The sequence below is a fragment of the Saccoglossus kowalevskii genome, chromosome 22, assembly GCF_978046115.1.
Source record: "Saccoglossus kowalevskii chromosome 22, keSacKowa6.1, whole genome shotgun sequence".
NCBI lineage: Eukaryota > Metazoa > Hemichordata > Enteropneusta > Harrimaniidae > Saccoglossus > Saccoglossus kowalevskii.
In genome coordinates, this window is record NC_140662.1 from 8,542,352 (window position 1) to 8,564,916 (window position 22,565).

The 22,565-nt window shown below is 37.1% G+C and overlaps 1 protein-coding gene across 1 annotated transcript in view; it reads right to left on the reverse strand.

Moving 5' to 3' along the window:
* Positions 1-21,873, reverse strand: part of LOC100372485 (uncharacterized) — a 28,488-nt gene extending 6,615 nt beyond the window's left edge. Inside the window, exons 1-20 of the mRNA XM_085495713.1 lie at positions 16,416-21,873; positions 15,439-15,852; positions 14,404-14,817; positions 13,354-13,776; positions 11,714-12,115; positions 11,036-11,458; positions 10,631-10,900; positions 9,680-9,946; positions 8,637-8,912; positions 7,072-7,341; positions 6,499-6,777; positions 6,133-6,263; positions 5,679-5,786; positions 5,370-5,439; positions 4,844-4,996; positions 1,711-1,942; positions 1,082-1,152; positions 797-926; positions 411-539; positions 238-319 (exon numbers count right to left, since the gene is read on the reverse strand). Of these exons, the coding sequence (XP_085351839.1) occupies positions 238-319; positions 411-539; positions 797-926; positions 1,082-1,152; positions 1,711-1,942; positions 4,844-4,996; positions 5,370-5,439; positions 5,679-5,786; positions 6,133-6,263; positions 6,499-6,777; positions 7,072-7,341; positions 8,637-8,912; positions 9,680-9,946; positions 10,631-10,900; positions 11,036-11,458; positions 11,714-12,115; positions 13,354-13,776; positions 14,404-14,817; positions 15,439-15,852; positions 16,416-21,873 (10,002 nt within the window). The remainder of the gene's footprint in view (positions 1-237; positions 320-410; positions 540-796; positions 927-1,081; positions 1,153-1,710; positions 1,943-4,843; positions 4,997-5,369; positions 5,440-5,678; positions 5,787-6,132; positions 6,264-6,498; positions 6,778-7,071; positions 7,342-8,636; positions 8,913-9,679; positions 9,947-10,630; positions 10,901-11,035; positions 11,459-11,713; positions 12,116-13,353; positions 13,777-14,403; positions 14,818-15,438; positions 15,853-16,415) is intronic.
* Positions 21,874-22,565: the final 692 nt, after the last annotated feature.

Below are 22,565 nucleotides of genomic sequence, written 5' to 3' on the forward strand. Positions count from 1 at the left end.
CAACACATTCTGTATTATATATTGGCAGAATGTTTTTAATCAGTAACAACTATTCCTACACGAACTTAGAGTCGATATAATAACCATTGCGAGCTTATATAGTATGTGTAAGTTAGTGTTGAGTTAGTGTTTTTATTCAAGCTAGGCAATCCAGAAACCCATTTGCCGGGACTTTGATTAATACTCTGGGTCTTTTTGAAAAGATACATAGATTCCAGTAATGTCTGCCACACTTACGTCATATTCCTCTTCAAATCCTTTCCTGTCGTCTTCGTCTAATTCATTCACATAATCACGAAAACCTTTCAACGGTACTGGTCTGTAAAACATAGTATGAATATTTATGTAATTTTCAAATATCATATAATTTGTCCTATAAGATGGCGACCTATACAATAATTGCATCATACCTTGATTTTCGTTTCCTCCTCAGTGACAGGGTATACAATTTCTCTGTTTTCTCAAGGGTGGGTTCATTCCCATTAAAAAACACACCATTCTCGCACGCATAGGGCGTATATGACGGGGGTTCCGATAACCTGAAAGCAGTATACGTTTGCAAATAATAAAAGACTGATAGATAAGATGTATTTAAAGATGCGAGTAACTGCAGAGAGTTTCTACAAATTAGTGGATTCCATGAATTCAAATTCATCAAAATTAGTAAACAAGCTTCACAACTTTAACCTATCAGCCGTAACGTTGCCGCTTCTGAAATATTTTTTCACAAGTTGTATACCAATGATCATTTCATGTCAGTATTCGCAATAATGTAATAATATATGCCAATACTTACTTGTCTGAGTCTTGCGTCGATGATCGTCTTCTTCTACAACAGCAACAATAACATATACATATCAGTATAATGATGCCAATTAATATTAATCCTGCTATGACACCATACAGAATCCAGAATGGATCTAAATCTACAAAATAATTAAACAAAATTAAGAATCATATATGAAATCATAATAGTTATATTTACTGAACCTCTATATTTCTCTCACATTACAATTTTCTCGTGTAAGCATTCATGAATTTTGTAGTTTGGTTTATAAACGTATATTCGTTCATTGTTTACCTGTTTTTTGTGGAAGTGACCAGTCCGTATCGGTGTAGTTACCAAGTTCATTGTAGCCACGAATGACATACCTAGAATAAACATATGACATAGATTGTACTTATTAAGTGGAGGAGAATAAACAGGGGCAAACAGGAATTGCGGGAAACGCTAGATATTTTAGGCGAGCAATTTGAATCCAAAAACGTGTTTCCTTATTGCAAACTCTCTATCAACTTGCATATCATGTGACGCACAAGTCTAACCAAAATACGTACCGTAAGATTTTGTTGTACCCGAGACTAGACGATTTTGAAAAATCTATGAAAAATGGACTAGTGAATCTGTCTGAAGTGTATGCGAGTTCCCATGATAACATACTGAGATATACATGAAGACGGCCAATCAGTGATGACACAGAACTTCCGAATACATAGTAATATAGCAATTCACTAGACCATTCGTGAGTGTACTCAAAATAACTAGATTCATGGCTACCGGGAAACTGTAAGTTTTGATATTTTGCTAAGACCCCAAAACGTGAGGGTTGTGAGACGAGAGTTCAAATTTGGTGTAGGTATATGAAACAAATAAATGACAATATTAACATAACATATTGAAACATTAAAGACACAGTCACACACCCTCACCTGTAGTCTGTAACTGGTCTTAAGGCCCCATTACAGTAAACAAGACTGACATCACAATTCTCCTTGGCGCCTATGATGTAATTAACAGTCTGCAGTGTATTGCGTCGCCGTCTACCAATCGATAAAGTCTCAAATGGATTGAATGGCTGACTGGTTTGGTATGGTGGCCACGGCGAGCTGTCAATGACTTCATCATATGATGGAAGAACCTCTGGCAATGGTGAATACTCACCTGCAAAGTATTCAGGAAAAAAAAACATTGATGATTTCATGAAATCAAAAATACTTTTGACATTTAACTAGAAATCAAAATGGCAACAGAAATCTGACTAGAAATCAAAATGGTGGCAGATATCTGACTAGAAATAAAAATGGAAACAGAAATCTGATTAAAAATAAGAATAGAAATCAAATGGCTTCAGCAATCTGACTAGAAATCAAAATATTGGCAGATATCTGACAATAAATAAAATGGCAACAGAAATCTGACTAAAAATAAGAATAGAAATCAAATGGCTTCAGAAATCTGACTAAAAATAAGAATAGAAATATGATGAGAAATCAAAATGGTGACAGAAATCTGACGAGAAATCAAAATGCAGATGGAAATATGATGAGAAATCTAAATGGCAACAGAAATCTGACTAGAAGTTCAAATGGTGACAGAAATCTGACGAGAAATCTAAATGGTAACACAAATCTGACTAGAAATCTAAATGGCAACAGAAATCTGACTAGAAGTTCAAATGGTGACAGAAATCTGTCGAGAAATCAAAATGGTAACAGAAAGCTGACTAGAAATTCAAATGGTGACAGAAATCTGATGAGAAATCTAAATGGCAACAGAAATCTGACTTGAATTCAAAATGCTGACAGAAATCTGATGAGAAATCAAAATGGTAACAGAAATCTGATTAGAAACCAAAATGGCGACAGAAATCTGACTTGAATTCAAAATGCCGACAGAAATCTGATGAGAAATCAAAATGGTAACAGAAAGCTGACTAGAAATTCAAATGGTGACAGAAATCTGTCGAGAAATCAAAATGGTAACAGAAAGCTGACTAGAAATTCAAATGGTGACAGAAATCTGATGAGAAATCTAAATGGCAACAGAAATCTGACTTGAATTCAAAATGCGGACAGAAATCTGATGAGAAATCAAAATGGTAACATAAATCTGATTAGAAACCAAAATGGCGACAGAAATCTGACTTGAATTCAAAATGCCGACAGAAATCTGATGAGAAATCAAAATGGTAACAGAAAGCTGACTAGGAATTCAAATGGTGACAGAAATCAGATGAGAAATCTAAATGGCAACAGAAATCTGACTAGAAGTTCAAATGGTGACAGAAATCTGACGAGAAATGAAAATGGTGACAGATATCTGACGAGAAATCAAAATGGCGACAGAAATCTGACTCGAATTCAAAATGGCGACAGAAATCTGATGAGAAATCAAATTTGTGACAGAAATATGACTAGAAATTCAAGTGGTGACAGAAATTTGACGAGAAATCTAAATGGCAACAGAAATCTGACTAGAAATCAAAATGGCGACAGAAATCTGATGAGAAATCAAAATGGTAACAGAAATCTGACGAGAAATCTAAATGGCAACAGAAATCTGACTAGAAACAAGAATGGCAACAAAAATCTGACTAGAAATCAAAATGGCAACAGAAATCTGTCTAGAAATCTAAATGGCAACAAAAATCTACCTAGAAATCAAAATGGTAACAGAAATCTGACTCGAAATCAAAATGGTGACAGAAATTTGAATTGAAATCAGAAAAGTGATTATAAAAATCAAAATGGCAACAGAAATATGACAAGAAATAAAAATGGTGGCAAAGATCTGACTAGAAATAAAAATGGCAACAGAAATCTGACTAAAAATAAGAATAGAAATCAAATGGCTCCAGAAATCTGACTAGAAATCAAAATACAGACAGAAATATGATGAGAAATCAAAATGGTGACAGAAATCTGATGAGAAATCAAAATGCAGACGGAAATATGATGAGAAATCTAAATGGCAACAGAAATCTGACTAGAAGTTCAAATGGTGACAAAAATCTGACGAGAAATCAAAATGGTAACACAAATCTGACTAGAAATCTAAATGGCAACAGAAATCTGACTAGAAGTTCAAATGGTGACAGAAATCTGACGAGAAATCAAAATGGTAACAGAAAGCTGACTAGAAATTCAAATGGTGACAGAAATCAGATGAGAAATCTAAATGGCAACAGAAATCTGACTAGAAGTTCAAATGGTGACAGAAATCTGACGAGAAATCAAAATGGTAACACAAATCTGACTAGAAATCTAAATGGCAACAGAAATCTGACTAGAAGTTCAAATGGTGACAGAAATCTGACGAGAAATCAAAATGGTAACAGAAAGCTGACTAGAAATTCAAAATACCGACAGAAATCTGATGAGAAATCAAAATGGTAACAGAAATCTGACTAGAAATCTAAATGGCAACAGAAATTTGACTAGAAGTTCAAATGGTGACAGAAATCTGATGAGAAATCAAAATGGTAACAGAAAGCTGACTAGAAATTCAAATGGTGACAGAAATCAGATGAGAAATCTAAATTGCAACAGAAATCTGACTAGAAGTTCAAATGGTGACAGAAATCTGACGAGAAATCAAAATGGTAACAGAAATCTGATGAGAAACCAAAATGGCGACAGAAATCTGACTTGAATTCAAAATGGCGACAGAAATCTGATGAGAAATCAAAATGCCGACAGAAATCTGATGAGAAATCAAATTTGTGACAGAAATCTGACTAGAAATTCAAGTCGTGACAGAAATTTGTAGAGAAATCTAAATGGCAACAGAAATCTGACTAGAAATCAAAATGGCGACAGAAATCTGATGAGAAATCAAAATGGTAACAGAAATCTGACGAGAAATCTAAATGGTAACAGAAATCTGACGAGAAATCTAAATGGCATCAGAAATCTGACTAGAAACAAAAATGGCGACAAAAATCCTAACCAATTATATGTTGTTCAAACAAGTAATTGTTGAAACTCTTCATTCATATGCTTATTATTTCCACTTCTTCTGTAACTGAAATTAAATATTAGTGAGCATGGAAATCGCACTCACCTCCGTCCTCAGCAATGATAACTAAGTAAGCAACAATTATTCCAAATCTGTCATCAAATAAATTATTACTTAGGTGAATACGCAATGTGTAGGCGGTGGTCTCAACAAACCGAACATTTGCCGTAATACGTGAAGCAGTTGGTTTCGGTGGAGCTATTGAAAAATTAGAACAGTCGTTTTAAATATTATGCGGACTATACTTATTTTCATGATGAGTTTCAAGTTATAACACCATCTGTCGTTTTCCATGCTAGAATGGGGCGGTTAATTTTTAGCTTACGCAATATATCGGGAGTGGAAATCCCCATATCGAACATATCGAAGGATATACGCAGACAAAGATGATATCACGTGACATAAGAAGTCACAAATGATGGATTAATATTTGTGATTATTCTCCAAATAGTGGGATGGCGATCTGAAACATAGACATCACTCACAATTTATCCTAATACAAGCCTGTCAACTTGAAATTGAAATGATCACAACGTCACTTTTCAATAAAGTATATTCTAATGAAACTTACGATAGATTGGCATGATAACTTGACCAGCTGTTCGCAGAGGTCCGATGCCTAAAGAGTTTTGTGGTTTCACCTGTGAAGTAAAAAACTTATATTATAATCGAAAAAAAATTACCAGATGAAATTAGTACGCTGAGAGACAGTGGTTTGTGGACCGCCATCACTATCAGACTAGTCAAATAAACACTGCCGCCGTAACGGCAGATTCGCTTATAAAAGTGAGGTGCTTAATGCCCTGTACAAATTTGTAGACAAGCTAGTAAATACAGAAAATGCAGTATTTCCCAAAACTCAGACACCCATTGTACTCACTGTAAACGTATACGTGTACCCGGCTATCACATCTTCCAGTAAATATTCTGTGATGTCATCAGTCTCGTCTGGTGGTATTTCAAAGTCGAGGATATGTGGAGGGAATCCCTGTCAAAAAAGCAATAAAATTATTGAGAAAAACACAATCATGTAGGATAAGAAGATTTAGATGTGTCACATTTGTCTTGATTTCAATTTACAGTGCGTAATATACCCATATATATTGCGCCCTCTAGCAGCCCCGTAACGTCAAAATTGCGTATTTCCTGTGTTTGGCTGCGTACTTTCTCAAAAACTGTATATATTTTTGGCGGGTAACTACAATTTTGCCCTGAATGGTCTATTTTTCAGCGCCACAGAAGCACGTTTTCGCTCATTGTACAACCTAGAGAAAATAGTGTTTTATGTTGTGTATTTCAATTTGATCAACCTTTTGGTTACCATGGATACTTACCTCCTTGTAGCCAACAACGTTGACAATATATGACTCCAATATGCCATTGGCGAATGACGGCTGTTGAATGGTTAGCGTTACTTGGTAGGGCGACTCTACAGTTACGTTAAAACCTTTAACTGAAGACGGCACTGAAATAAAATAAACTTGACGTTTTATTCAACCATGGCAAATAACGCAATATCTGAAGACAGGTGTTTGACATAAAAGGCACACTAGTTAGGTACATTTGTGTATAGTGTTCCCGGAATAGTGTTGTGGTTCACACGATAAACCATATGTCTGATGCCTCTGCCTAGTGAGCACGAGTAATTCTGATGTAATATAGGCGGGCGCTTGAGTAACCAATGGGAATGGAGTACTTACAGTCAGGATAAGTTGTTGCTGTGATGCCCCTTTCTCTGCTATACATATCGTCAATTCTAGTTTGTACTGTGACCGTGTATATGGTAAATGGATAGAGATTGGTTATGTTCACAGAGGTGCCATTCAACGTAAACGGCGATGCTGGTGTCGCCCCCTCTACGAATGGCGCATACGTCACGTAGTACTCCACAGCCAATCCACTGATTGCTGGCAACCATGATATTTGAACACTAGACGACGTCACTCCGTTCACAGACAGACGGCCGGGTGGCGCAAGCACTGAAATTAAAAAAAATTGAAATGTATTTTTTAGTCAGGTAATTGCCACACAATCCACTAGAAAATCACCCATTTAATAGCGCTGCATGAGTTTGAAATCTCAATCACAAACGGAATGCTCGGCTATGTCCAGAAGCTTTTGGTTGTTCATTTGTCTGTTTGTTATGACACAAAACTTTCCACACAATTAAAAAGACAATATAGCTTCAATAGCGTGCTTGACAAAGCGCGAACCCATCCAATAATGTTTTCCTTTCACTTTTATTAAAGGAAACTAATTTTATATTCACTTACGTGTATTAAATGTTGTTGAAACTGACTGACTTGTAAGTTCACCACTCCGTGTACTGACGTGGACAGTATAGACAGTCGCAGGGCTTAAACCGGACAATGACAGCTGTGGCGTTTGACCATGGTTCACACGTATTGGTAACGCAGTGTTGACACTAGCTGAAGAATACGTGACAAGGTAAAAGTTGAAATCACCAGATGATGGTTCCCAGTTCACAATTGCTCCGAATTCTGTAATCCTGGATACGACAATGCTTCCGGGTGGACTCGGTTCTAGATAAGATAATGAGAAGAAAAGTTAGTAGTAATTAATTATTTAATTATCATTAGCAGATTTCAATCTGTGTATCCAACACTGAATTTGTTTTTAACAAATCAACTTGAAATATTATAAATATAAGTTATTCTTAAAATCAACTAAAAATTTTAAAAAATAAACTAAAATTTTAAAATCAATTGAATTTCCAAATAATATTGTCCAATATCATGCAATCTAGCTACTCTCTTTGTCCAAAATTCTATAATTGTTCAACTGCAGGGAAAATGTTGGGGGGACAATTTGATACTGAATAAGTATATGGGACTCGGTCGTTAAACTTGGTCCCCATGCTAGGTTTGAAACATTTAACTTGGGTTTCACCGGGAGTACTGCCGCAATGGACAGTTCGCGGGTGGACAGAAGCATGATCACAGCAATAACACTAAACTCGAACACTTTATTATTGCAGAATTCCTGAAGGAACTGAACACTAACACAATGTAACACAATGTCCAGTAGCACGTACAAAACTATGTAGGTTTACAATGCAAAGTTCCACTACAAAACTTACAGCAGACAGCTCACTGGTAACAACAACACAACTAGAAAATTCTACTTTTTTGAATAGGGGGGTCCCCTATTGAGAGTAAAAGCCTGCAAACAGTTCTGATTGGTCAAACAGCGATCACTCTCACATCATGAATAAATGGAACAGTAAAACGAAATAATCGATGTACTATGTAAAGATACAATAAATGATAACGAAAGAAATAATATATTATTGATTGCAAATATTCTCGATGTATTATTGATAGTCTCAATGACAGAAAATATCTGGTATCCTAGACTTTTTTTTTCAGTAATATAAGATTTTCGCTTTATAAATCAAGTCTTTTTTTCAATATATTTTGCAATGTTGAATCTACTACTCTTGACATCACTTTATGTATGCCATCATGTCCATATGTCAGTCACTTACACATTTGACTATTAACTGTGGTGTATTCGTTGGTTGTTTTGTGTTATTGGACTTGTAAAATCTGCTTCAATGACTATGAATTTGAATATTGTTTGGATATATTGTTATTTCTGTTCAAAATAAGAAACTCCTCAATTTTTGAAGCAAGATTATTAAAATTGAGAGAATGGCCAATATTGCAATTTTACACTGGTCATTTTATTGACAACTTAGTTACGCCACCGAAATGTCGTCATCATCTGACTGCGATCCGACATTTTATTCACGATTGACGTCACAATATTGACGTAATTTTTCCAGCAACAATGGATTACTAATATGATAGTATACCTGTTTGTTGGTATTTTCTGTCCGAATTGCTGGTAATTCTTCCACCGTCAATATCAGCGACAATTTTTACTTCTAAAGTATACAGTCTCCCGGGCACCAGGTCGGTGATGACGTAACTAGTCTTATTTAAATCTAGCTCTATTGGTATTGGTTCAGCGTCCGTTGGAAAATACGATAAATGTAACATCCCGTGTGATAGTCTGTTGTCCACATAGGTTGCCACGGTGATGGTATCCATGGTGAAGCTGGTGACTTCCAACACGGGTGGAATAGTTCCTGTCCAAAACAAAAATGTTATATCCGTGAACGTATTATTATAAACATACATTGTATATTAAATCAACTTCATTTCTCGCTTGAGAATTTTGTTTGAAAGTTTAAATTCTGGGAACATCTTCGTGCCTGTTGACCTTAGCCTGTATGCCTTCTCATTGCCTCCTGTAGTACTGTAAAATCTGTATTAAAAGCCACAGCTTCTATTAAAATGGTACAATGCAACAGAGGGGGTGCGGCTTCCATTAGAGTATCTACACATATGAGAAATGGTGAATTTTTGGGTCTCAATAGTTAAAAAAAAATGGGTGCGGCTTCTATAAAGGATGCTGCTTTTAATACAAATTTTACAGTACTGGTCTCAGTTGCATAGTACATTGCTGGTTGTTACATTACCCATTGAGGCGACAAACCATTAGTTCACAGTAAATCATTCAAAACTTGTTGTGTGATGATTCACATACATGCAAGTCACTATTTTCTAAAAGTTTTACGAAGAAACAAATATTTATTCTCAAGAAATCATATGCAAAATTATCCAAAAGTTATCCAAATTGCTTTTTATTCCAGAATTTTGAACAGTAACCCAACCCCTTTTGCGGGATTTCGAGGATTTCTGAGTATGTTGTTTAATGATAGCAAACTACCTGCACCTTATCTGGTAGACGAAATAGTAACTGAAATAATTAATTAATGCACTTGTTTAAATAATTAATGGGAATACTACATTGCAGGATGCTGCGATAGCGACACGGAAATATTGCTCTTACCGGTAATGACTTTGACGGGTACCTCCTTACTTTGTAAACTACCGGCGTACGTCACGATTGTGATGACGTACTGTGACATCGGTGATAGACCAGAGAATGACGCGGTCGTTGAATCACTCGGTAGTGTGATCGGTAAGGTTGCTGTCCCCTCAGAAGGTTGTATGGATATCACGTATGTAGAAACAACTCCATCTGGTCTGTCCCAAACTACGTGAATTTCAGTTTCAGTTACCATGGATACACGCAATGAATCAACTTTCTCAGGAACTGAAAAAAGAAAAGAATTATGAAATAAAGCTTCATCGTAGTTTTGTTACGATGAAATATGGTAAAACCTATCTTCAGATGAGACATGAACACACTACATTTTGAGGTGAGTTTCCGCATTTTTCACTTTTACAGTACAAAATGCAAATTTTCATTCTATATATCGTCAAACATAGTTATTGGAGTGGCAAATGAGTCACGCAATAGAATAGAATAGAATAGAATAGAATAGAATAGAATAGAATAGAATAGAATAGAATAGAATAGAATAGAATAGAATAGAATAGAATGTCCACCTCATAAACGTGGCAGAGATCCAGATTTCTTGATCACGCCACCAGTGACAAACTACGTTGATGCATGTAGAACGATTTTCTTCCTGTTAAAGACGGTGGTCGCTGCTCTGCGCATATGCAACATTTGTGCATTTCTAATGAAAATCACAGTACAAGTTTTGACCTGAGTGCAACGTTCATTAATTACTGCTGATGACTCCCTAGATGCCTTCGAATCACCAAACAAATTATCTAGTTAAAACTTGCAAACGCCCACGTCTCAGTTTATATTTGTTGGTCTGCACAACAGTCAAAGTCGCCATCTTTGTTCATCTGAGTCCAATATCTCGCGCATGCGGGGTGCGACGACCACGCCCCTTAAAGTCAAAACAAAGTTTAACTAACTTACATGTTCTTTGTGTGTACTGCGTAACACCTGTACTTTTGGGGAAACCATTTTTGGCAATACCGACACTGATAACATATTCCTGTCCAGACTCCAAATCAAAGAAGCTTGCTTCACGCGGTTCATCTCTCTCAGTGATAAATGAGGAGGAAAGACCTGTCAGCGCTGGTGATACGTCAATGTAGTAGCCATCAAAGTCGCCGACAGCTTCGTCCCATCGTATCGTGAATGATGACGTTGTTACATTAATAGCGGAAATATTGAAGGCAACACCTAAACAACAGAAGATGGAATTAATATGAATTAGCTTCATAATAATACACGTACCAGTTCTACTTTGCTGTGAAGGCAAAAATGCACGTATTAATTTCATAATTTAAAAATAAAAATAGTAAAAAAGTTACTTACGTTGACAGCTCAAGTGAGCACATCCAGGTAAAGCATTTTCGTCTTGCAGGACACCTAACGTGAAATCTGGTTCAGCATTGTCTCCCTTGTGTAGTACAACACATAACTGAGTGAATTCACTACATTGTAAAGCCGACACGTCCAGCTCTACTTCAATATTGGACAAAACAGAGGGTATCCCGCCGATCAACTCGGTATCCTGTTGCGCTGCAGTAAGTGTCGCATACAGATTAACGAGTTTGGGCATTCTGACGTCATCGCTGGTGACGAATACCTCGAGTGCCCAACTGCCCGCTCCTGTTCTGTTCGTCCCGTATATGGATGACGTCATGCCAACGTTTATGCTAACTGCGTGTGCGTCATCTGCCTCGGCTACAATGTCTCCGTTCATGATAGTTGGCGCGACTTCAATTATTTCAACACCTAGGTATATTAAGCAATTTAGCATTTGTCATTCAAGTGTTACAATTTACGCACATGAATCTCATTAGATATATAAGAACTGTTGATCATGCACGAAGGTAACCGAACGAAACGAGATGAGAGTCAGATTTATTTCCAAACAACCAAATGTCGACGAACTCATTAATTTTAATACAACCCTGAATATAAATTTGGCTACGTGTACGTGCACACGAGATGTTCTCTATTTTGCCAGCAACTTTTTATAATACTTACCTTTACAAGAAACAGATCTACAACTAACTAACGTAGACCTGTCATATTCTATCGTGTACTCCGTATTGGCATTGCTGTTTTTATTTAGAATGGCGCATATGTTAAAAAACTGATGACACAGGACGCCTTCTAACGACAGGACCGATTTCACATTTGACATAAGTAAAACGCCACCAGCGTTCAGTGTAGTGTTTACTTCTTGTATAGTTCCATTACTCGTGTCGACAATGGCGTCTTCTATGCTTCGTAATTGTGTCCTTATATCCCAAAGGTTCATTCCACTGACGCCTGCCCCTGCTGATGACGCAAATAACGTCATAGTGTAGGAGATGTGCTGGTTATCTACCCCCTCCAATAAGTAGAAATCATCCGAGAGCTGCAAATCTGTTCTGATAATCACTCCTGGCGAGAAATATACAATTATATTACTTAATGGGTAAATTGAGAATACAAAGCAACATCTGTATCAACTAAGTTTGAGTATTAATTAGCATAATCACAATTAATCAATCAACCCTTTTCCATTCATGGATGGGCGTTTGCGCAGGATTGCCACTCAATTAACAATCTGCGTTGATTATTGAAAACACTCAAATACGCAATGAAAACAAAAGCAATTACTGTCACTACCACAGGTTGGCGCACTGCAAAAATAAAACGAAGAGCGCCGCCTATGGTGACAGAAAGAAAGATTTGTGTCGCCACATTTTAGTAATTGAAACAACAGTATAAATATTGACATACTTAATGACAATGCATGCTGGGAGTTGCAAAAAGTGCAGCTCAAAAAAACAAACAAAAAAACCCACCCGATATATTTTCGATCGTATGAACGACATATAATCGATTGTGTTAAAGCGCGGTGGTCGTCGCGCAGCGCGTGTTCGAATTTCATGTAAATAAACAATGTATTTTACACGCGTTGTATACGTCGCTATGAGTCCCATATCGAATAGGACGCGGCGCGACGACTGCAGCCCTTTAATCGCTTGAACACCAAAGACAATTTTAATCATCCCTTCACGAAACAAAAAGGATATTTTTCCTTAAATTTTGTTTTCAGTTCTGTATTGGATATTATATTCGTTTGGTCCAACATAACAAAGAAATTAAGGGGAAAATGCATAAAATGGCCTTTTTGAGAGAAGGAATGATGGCATTCACTTGATTAACCAGAAATAATTTTGTATTGTCTAAGACACAATGGCCGGAGAGTTCTCGTTGAGAGAGAGAGAGAGAAAGAACCACGAGACTTTGCTCAAATGTGTCCCACCCCGGCCTCTTACGTCATCGCGTCCCTGACCTACATGTATGTATGGAGCAATGATAGTTGGAACAGTGAACTCGATGACGGGAGAAAGAATCATTATTTGAGGGGCAATAAATTCTCAAGGTTTTCTCGCTCCCAACGGGATCTATCAAATGATGAACCCTGCTAATGCGCGTGCGCTTTTTAATTTATGGTACGTAATATCAAAGTAATAAAAGACAGTCTTCAACATTGTACAGCACTGCTCCTTTACTTAGTATCACTCATATTTGAATGTCGCCACTCGTTTGTATTTACCTTGTATTAGCACTATTACCTTAATATTTGTAAATATTCTAAATAAATCGCCTTAGAGTCACGTGATACTCACCAGTGCACGTTACGGGTTGACAGGCAGTGAGAATATTCTGGTCTGGTACACCAGTCAAAGTGTACTCTGGACTGGAATACCTTCCTTTGAAGACGGTGACGCAAATATACCGCATCTGGTCACACGTCAGGCTGTCTATATCCAGAAACGCCTCAATGCCCAGGAGAGCCAGCGTCACGCCTGCAGTGAGATCGGTATCCTCCACCGAGCTCAACACTGGGTACGTTGCCGCAAACGAATGGGTGTCGTCAAACTCAACATCGCTTAAGTAGACGTACATCTCCCACAGGCGATCACCTGATATGCTAGCTGCTGCCGGATTGGACGACAATAAGACGTCGAATGTCACGGAATGGTTCCCCGATCTTTCGACGATCGATGTACCGCTTTTTACGATCAGTTCCGTGTCAGTGATCTCAACACCTGAGAAAAATGATACAAGTAAAAAAGTAGTATGGTTAGTAATGATGAATCATGGGATTGCAAATATTTACACCATAGTTTGGTCGATATAATGTTGAACCGTTATCCCGAATTTCTGACCAAGTAAAGTTAATTTTTCGAAAGGATTTTGCAATTTCAAGATTTTCTAGAAACTGACATTATTCTTGAATAAAAGGCTCATTCCAATATCGGAGAAGATACAGTACTGTTGCGGTATCCATGGCAACACACACTGTATACTGATATGTGCGAAAAATAATTATCCTATTTTCATTAAGGCCAGTATTTGTTGCACCCTTCGACCGAATCGTTAACACATACGCTAATACGTTACAAGTGTACTTTTAAATTGTTTTACAACATTTCATATAACGGGATTAGATGTGTCTGGCTAATTTCCATATCAAGTACATATTTATGTACTCAAGTTATGTAACAATATTCTTCATTCTTCAAGTTGATATAATTTGAAATAACCGAACTATTCAACATCGTATATACAAACACGCGGATAAAATGTTATGAAACAGGAAAAACTGGTAACGGGGGGGGGGGGGGGTACGACAATTCTCACAACAATTTTTATCATAGTTTAAGCAGCCTCACCTCGGCAGGTTATTTCTGCGCATGTCTGTAATTTACCAGTCAATGTGAACGCAGGCACTGACGTCTGATCACGTGACACATCGACACACAGATACCTTATCTGTCTACAGTTCAGCTCAGCCAAGTCCATAAACGCTTCGACCCCTTCCAAAATAGCATTGCTGCCAGCTAACAAACTCAGATCTCGCATATCCCGCGGTATATCAGCAACCGCGAGAGCACTGACGTCCCCGACATTAGCATTCCCTTGTGTGTTAACGTACATCGTGACGTTCCATAGACTGGCGCCCTCAATGTCTCCAAAATCCGGACTAGATAACAATGTAACGAAAACGTTGAAATACTGGGAAGATTCATGCTCTTTCACAACGATGCCGCTTACAATTGACAACCTGGTGTCAACGACATCCACACCTGTAATACAAGAAAACACTCGTAACTATCGTTACTGAAAATATGTTCCTCTTTTTTTCAGGCGCATTTAAATGCATCTTGTAAAACAAAAGCAGTGATTACGTGAGAACTTTTTCCACTTGAAATGTAGATGTTATAATGCATGTTTAGTATAAACACACACATTTAGAGTATTTCTCTTATGGTGATAAACTTTCATACACTCTCTTGTTTATTTGTTGGTTTATTTTTAATAAAATACATTATTATTGGAGTGTGTAAATGGTTAAACCGGGTTACGGCGAATCTCGGGTTACCGCAAAATACTAGTAAACAATTATTTCGCGGTAACCTGGCTTTTTCCATTTATACACCAATACTTTATTTTATTGAAGAAAACACCAACAAATAAACATAATGTATATTGGTCACGTGGTACGTCGGCCATTTTGAATTTAAGGCGAAAAATGGCATGCTCATTTGAACACCTTTCTGAGGGTCTAGGAGTCTCAAACTTTCACATTATATTGTGTGCAATTCTATTATATCATTAAAACATTGAGAAGTGGAAAACCGAAGGTTTAATAGCGAGATACAAAGAAAGTTAACAATGTGTAGAATTTGCAAGAAATATAGACCCACCTGTACATGGGGTTGGGGTGCAGGTCATTACGGGGTTTCCAAACGTAAAATCGGGATTAGAGAGACTACTCTTGCTGATATTAACGCAGAAATACTTGGATACATCTGAGCAAAGCTTATCAGTGATATTTATTGCAGACGAACGAAAACCAGTCCACGAAGCTGGAATACCACTATATAAGGACATTCCCGATTGGTCAGTTGTCAGACTGTGTACAGTTCCTGCATCTGTATTTCCATATCCGTCATTTGATTGGCTGAAGAATGATGTTAGTGTCCATAGATATTCCCCTTCAATGCTTCCAGCCTCAGGATCCGGATACAAAATAAGGTTAAATTGAAAGCTTTGGTCGTCCATACCTTCACGTAATTTGCTCCCAGTTACCACATCTACGAATGGAGCTATTTCCACACCTGTACCAAGAAGAACATAGCACTGGATTCATAAGTAAGTTGTATAAAATCTACTTAAACCAAAGGCAAAATTCTCTTTTCTATTGTTTTGATTAAACATTGTAAACTAATATTCATGTTATATTTTAACTTTTGGGGGGGAACATATTTTCTCAAATATAAAAAAATCAGAAGAAATTGTTATGTCTCTTTGTGTACGTGTAATATTTCTTGGTGTCAATGCCACTTAATCAAACTCGTATTTAATGACTCGAACTGGCATATGAGGTCAGGGAAACACCTGGCATCCCACGACTTGACTAAATATACTTTGCTATTTCTGATTTTAACGGCAGTCCCATGTCTATTGCCTCGCATTACGGGCTCATGGATTTATAATTGGGTGCAAGATGTCATTACTGGATTACTCATCTTATATATACTGAATACATATATTACAATAGATTAACAACTTTACTACATATACCAATATAATAGCAAGTTTGGATGTACTGGTACTGATTGGTACTGTATGAATTGATGTGAATAGTTATAATTCATAAAACAAGAACAATATTATTTACCTCTACAAAGTATTGAAACACAATCAACTGGTTCTCTGATGAAAACAAGATCAGTACCATTGCCATCATAGGCTATTAACTCAATACATATGTATGTCATTTCGGAACATAGGAGACCAGACAAGTTCATGTTGACAATTATATCATTAAACACTAAGTCTGATCCGGAGATTTGGAAGTTGTCAACCTCAACTTCATATGGACGCAATCTTTCATTTACGGTTTCATTTGTGGATGAAACATCTCTAATGTAAATGATTAACTTCCAGTCATTGTTCAAGCTCACTGATTGTAAACTTTCATTAGTTGATAATTTCAGATCAAATGTCAGTGCAACTGAATCAGACCATTCCCGGAGATAGGAATCATCTGCCATCTGTACTTCTGTCGAGGTGACATAGACAGCTGAAATAAAGATAATACAACCACGATTTAATAAAGGTACAAAAAGACATAAAAGCATAAAATACTGTACCATACCATACATGGCTACATTTAATAATGAAGCACCATAATTATACATACCTAGAATAGTTGGTAGGGTCGATAATACAACAGTTGTAGATTCAGTATCTTCTTCAGTTGGTCTCACCATTGTTGTACTATGTAGAGTTGAACGAGTAGCCACTTTTACTGTACTAGCAAATCTCGAACTATCTATAACCCCTGTTCCATCCTCTACTGTTGGCATCAAACCACTAGTCACCACTTCTGTACCATCTACTTTAGAACTACCGACAATCTCTGTTTCTTGCTTTTCTGTTTGTGTTACACCAGTAGTCATCACTCCTGTACCCATAACTGTGGAACTACCTACAACCTCTGTTTCTTGCTCTTCTGTTGGTGTTCCACCAGTAGTCACCATTTCTGTATGTACCACTGTAGAAATATCTACAACCTCTGTTTCTGGCCCTTCTGTTTGTGCTCCACCAGTAGACCCCACATCTGTACCCACCACTACAGAACTGCCTACAGACTCTGTTTCCTGCTCTTCTGTTGGTGTAAAACCAGTAGTCGTCACCTCTGTACCAGCTAATGTCGAACTACCTACAAACTCTGTTTCTTGCTCTTCTGTTGGTGTAAAATCAGTAGTCATTGTTTCTGTACCAACCAATGTAGAACTACCTACAAACTCTGTTTCTTGTTTTTCTGTTGGTGTAAAATCAGTAGTCAATATTTCAGTACCAACCACTGTAGAACTATCTACAACCCCTGTTTCTAATTCTTCTGTTGGTGTAAAATCAGTAGTCACTATTTCTGTACCAACCACTGTAGAACTATCTACAACCTCTGTTTCTTGTTCTTCTGTTGGTGCAAAACCAGTAGTCACTATTTCTGTACCAACCAATGTAGAACTACCTACAACCTCTGTTTCTTGCTCTTCTGTTGGTGTTCCACCAGTAGTCACCATTTCTGTATGTACCACTGTAGAAATATCTACAACCTCTGTTTCTGGCCCTTCTGTTTGTGCTCCACCAGTAGACCCCACATCTGTACCCACCACTACAGAACTGCCTACAGACTCTGTTTCTTGCTCTTCTGTTGGTGTAAAATCAGTAGTCATTGTTTCTGTACCAACCAATGTAGAACTACCTACAAACTCTGTTTCTTGTTTTTCTGTTGGTGTAAAATCAGTAGTCACTATTTCAGTACCAACCAATGTAGAACTCCCTACAACCTCTGTTTCTCGTTCTTCTGTTGGTGTAAAACCAGTGGTCAATGTTTCTGTACCAACCAATGTAGAACTATCTACAACCTCTGTTTCTTGTTCTTCTGTTGGTGTAAAATCAGTAGTCACTATTTCTGTACCAACCAATGTAGAACTTTCTACAACCTCTGTTTCTAGTTCTTCTGTTGGTGTAAAATCAGTAGTCACTATTTCTGTACCAACCACTGTAGAACTATCTACAACCTCTGTTTCTTGTTCTTCTGTTGGTGTAAAATCAGTAGTCAGTGTTTCTGTACCAACAAATATAGAACTATCTACAACCTCTGTTTCTTGTTCTTCTGTTGGTGTAAAATCAGTAGTCGCTATTTCTGTACCAACCACTGTAGAACTATCTACAACCTCTGTTTCTTGTTCTTCTGTTGGTGTAAAATCAGTAGTCGCTATTTCTGTACCAACCACTGTAGAACTATCTACAACCTCTGTTTCTCGTTCTTCTGTTGGTGTAAAATCAGTAGTCATTGTTTCTGTACCAACCAATGTAGAACTATCTACAACCTCTGTTTTTTGTTCTTCTGTTGGTGTAAAATCAGTAGTCATCGTTTCTGTACCAACCAATGTAGAACTATCTACAACCTCTGTTTCTTGTTCTTCTGTTGGTGTAAAATCAGTAGTCACTATTTCTTTACCAACCAATGTAGAACTATCTACAACCTCTGTTTCTTGTTCTTCTGTTGGTGTAAAGTCAGTAGTCACCATTTCTGTACCAACCAATGTAGAACTTTCTACAACCTCTGTTTCTAGTTCTTCTGGTGGTGTAAAATCTGTAGTCACTATTTCTGTACCAACCACTGTAGAACTATGTACAACATCTGTTTCTTGTTCTTCTGTTGGTGTAAAATCAGTAGTCACAATTTCTGTACCAACCAATGTAGAACTTTCTACAACCTCTGTTTCTAGTTCTTCTGTTGGTGTAAAATCAGTAGTCGCTATTTCTGTACCAACCACTGTAGAACTATATACAACCTCTGGTTCTTGTTCTTCTGTTGGTGTAAAATCAGTAGTCAATATTTCAGTACCAACCACTGTAGAACTATCTACAACCCTTGTTTCTAATTCTTCTGTTGGTGTAAAATCAGTAGTCACTATTTCTGTACCAACCACTGTAGAACTATCTACAACCTCTGTTTCTTGTTCTTCTGTTGGTGTAAAATCAGTAGTCGCTATTTCTGTACCAACCACTGTAGAACTATCTACAACCTCTGTTTCTTGTTCTTCTGTTGGTGTAAAATCAGTAGTCGCTATTTCTGTACCAACCACTGTAGAACTATCTACAACCTCTGTTTCTCGTTCTTCTGTTGGTGTAAAATCAGTAGTCATTGTTTCTGTACCAACCAATGTAGGACTTTCTACAACCTCTGTTTTTTGTTCTTCTGTTGGTGTAAAATCAGTAGTCATCGTTTCTGTACCAACCAATGTAGAACTATCTACAACCTCTGTTTCTTGTTCTTCTGTTGGTGTAAAATCAGTAGTCACTATTTCTTTACCAACCAATGTAGAACTATCTACAACCTCTGTTTCTTGTTCTTCTGTTGGTGTAAAGTCAGTAGTCACCATTTCTGTACCAACCAATGTAGAACTTTCTACAACCTCTGTTTCTAGTTCTTCTGGTGGTGTAAAATCTGTAGTCACTATTTCTGTACCAACCACTGTAGAACTATGTACAACATCTGTTTCTTGTTCTTCTGTTGGTGTAAATTCAGTAGTCACTATTTCTGTACCAACCACTGTAGAACTATCTACAACCTCTGTTTCTTGTTCTTCTGTTGGTGTAAAATCAGTAGTCAATATTTCAGTACCAACCACTGTAGAACTATCTACAACCTCTGTTTCTTGTTCTTCTGTTGGTGTAAAATCAGTAGTCAGTGTTTCTGTACCAACAAATATAGAACTATCTACAACCTCTGTTTCTTGTTCTTCTGTTGGTGTAAAATCAGTAGTCGCTATTTCTGTACCAACCACTGTAGAACTATCTACAACCTCTGTTTCTTGTTCTTCTGTTGGTGTAAAATCAGTAGTCGCTATTTCCGTAACAACCAATGTAGAACTATCTACAACCTCTGTTTCTTGTTCTTCTGTTGGTGCAAAACCAGTAGTCACTATTTCTGTACCAACCAATGTAGAACTATCTACAACCTCTGTTTCTTGTTCTTCTGTTGGTGTAAAACTAATAATCACTATTTCTGTACCAACCACTGTAGAACTATCTATAACCTCTGTTTCTTGTTCTTCTGTTGGTGTAAAATCAGTAGTCATTGTTTCTGTACCAATCAATGTAGAACTATCTACAAACTCTGTTTCTTGCCCTTCTGTTTGTGTTCCACCAGTAGTCAATGTTTCTGTACCAACCAATGTAGAACTCCCTACAGCCTCTGTTTCTTGCTCTTCTGTTGGTGTAAAATCAGTAGTCACTATTTCTTTACCAACCAATGTAGAACTATCGCCAACCTCTGTTTCTTGTTCTTCTGTTGGTGTAAAACCAGTATTCACTATTTCTGTACCAACCAATGTAGAACTATCTACAACCTCTGTTTCTTGTTCTTCTGTTGGTTTAAAACCAGTAGTCGCTATTTCTGTACTAACCAATGTGGAACTATCTACAAACTCTGTTTCTTGTTCTTCTGTTGGTGTAAAATCAGTAGTTACTATTTCTGTACCAACCACTTTAGAACTATCTACAACCTCTGTCTCTTGTTCTTCTGTTGGTGTAAAATCAGTAGTCACTATTTCTGTACCAACCAATGTAGAACTATGTACAACCTCTGTTTCTTGTTCTTCTGTTGGTGTAAAATCAGTAGTCACTATTTCTGTAGCAACCAATGTAGAACTATCTACAACCTCTGTTTCTTGTTCTTCTGTTGGTACAAAACCAGTAGTCGCTATTTCTGTAACAACCAATGTAGAACTATCTACAACCTCTGTTTCTTGTTCTTCTGTTGGTGCAAAACCAGTAGTCACTATTTCTGTACCAACCAATTTAGAACTATCTACAACCTCTGTTTCTTGTTCTTCTGTTGGTGTAAAACTAATAATCACTATTTCTGTACCAACCACTGTAGAACTATCTATAACCTCTGTTTCTTGTTCTTCTGTTGGTGTAAAATCAGTAGTCATTGTTTCTGTACCAATCAATGTAGAACTATCTACAACCTCTGTTTCTTGTTCTTCTGTTGGTTTAAAACCATTAGTCGCTATTTCTGTACTAACCAATGTGGAACTATCTACACACTCTGTTTCTTGTTCTTCTGTTGGTGTAAAATCAGTAGTTACTATTTCTGTACCAACCAATTTAGAACTATCTACAACCTCTGTTTCTTGTTCTTCTGTTGGTGTAAAACTAATAATCACTATTTCTGTACCAACCAATGTAGAACTCCCTACAGCCTCTGTTTCTTGCTCTTCTGTTGGTGTAAAATCAGTAGTCACTCTTTCTGTACCAACCACTGTAGAACTATCTACAACCTCTGTTTCTTGTTCTTCTGTTGGTGTAAAATCAGTAGTCACTATTTCTGTACCAACCAATATAGAACTATCTACAACCTCTGTTTCTTGTTCTTCTGTTGGTGTAAAATCAGTAGTCACTATTTCTGTACCAACCAATGTAGAACTATCTACAACCTCTGTTTCTTGTTCTTCTGTTGGTGTAAAACCAGTAATCACTATTTCTGTACCAACCAATGTAGAACTATCTACAACCTCTGTTTCTTGTTCTTCTGTTCTTATATTGTACATTGTTACATTGTTCTCTTCATTTTCATTGGTTGTCATCATTGACATCACTTCATACTCTGTTCTGGAGCTGTGTATAACATCTGTGACAATTTCTGGGGTGTGAGTGGATTCTGCTCCTGATGTTTCATGTCCCTCTGTCTGAAGATCTGCAGATAGATATAGAAGAAGGGCGCCACAGAATTATACACTGCAATTCTCTTATTTGTTACATGTGATCACTTAATTATTATGTATTCAAGTAGTGGCCATCAGTAAAATATCAATCAATATTCACAGGCTTCCCACAATATATATTTTATTTTATTTTATGGAAGAAAGGTCAATGATAAAATAAATAATCACAATGCAGCTTTCAGTCATGTGATTTGAATAACCAAGAAAAGCGACTAATTTTCGTAAATGTTGGCTTATACCTGTTGTTTTGCTGGCATCTGTACTAGTGTTCAGCGTTGTGTGGGCATGTTCAGCTTCAGATGCTGCAGTGGTTGTATGCACAAATGTCGTCTGCATAGCATGCATTGCAGTTGTTCTTGTTGTTGAACTTGGTGTTGTTGGTGTTGTTGGTGTTGTTGGCGGTGCAACTGTGGTTGTGTCAGGAACTGCAAAATCAAGAACAATGAGCATAATACATACATTATGTTATTAATACATGTATGTCATGAATATGTGGATTATGTTATGAACATGTAGAT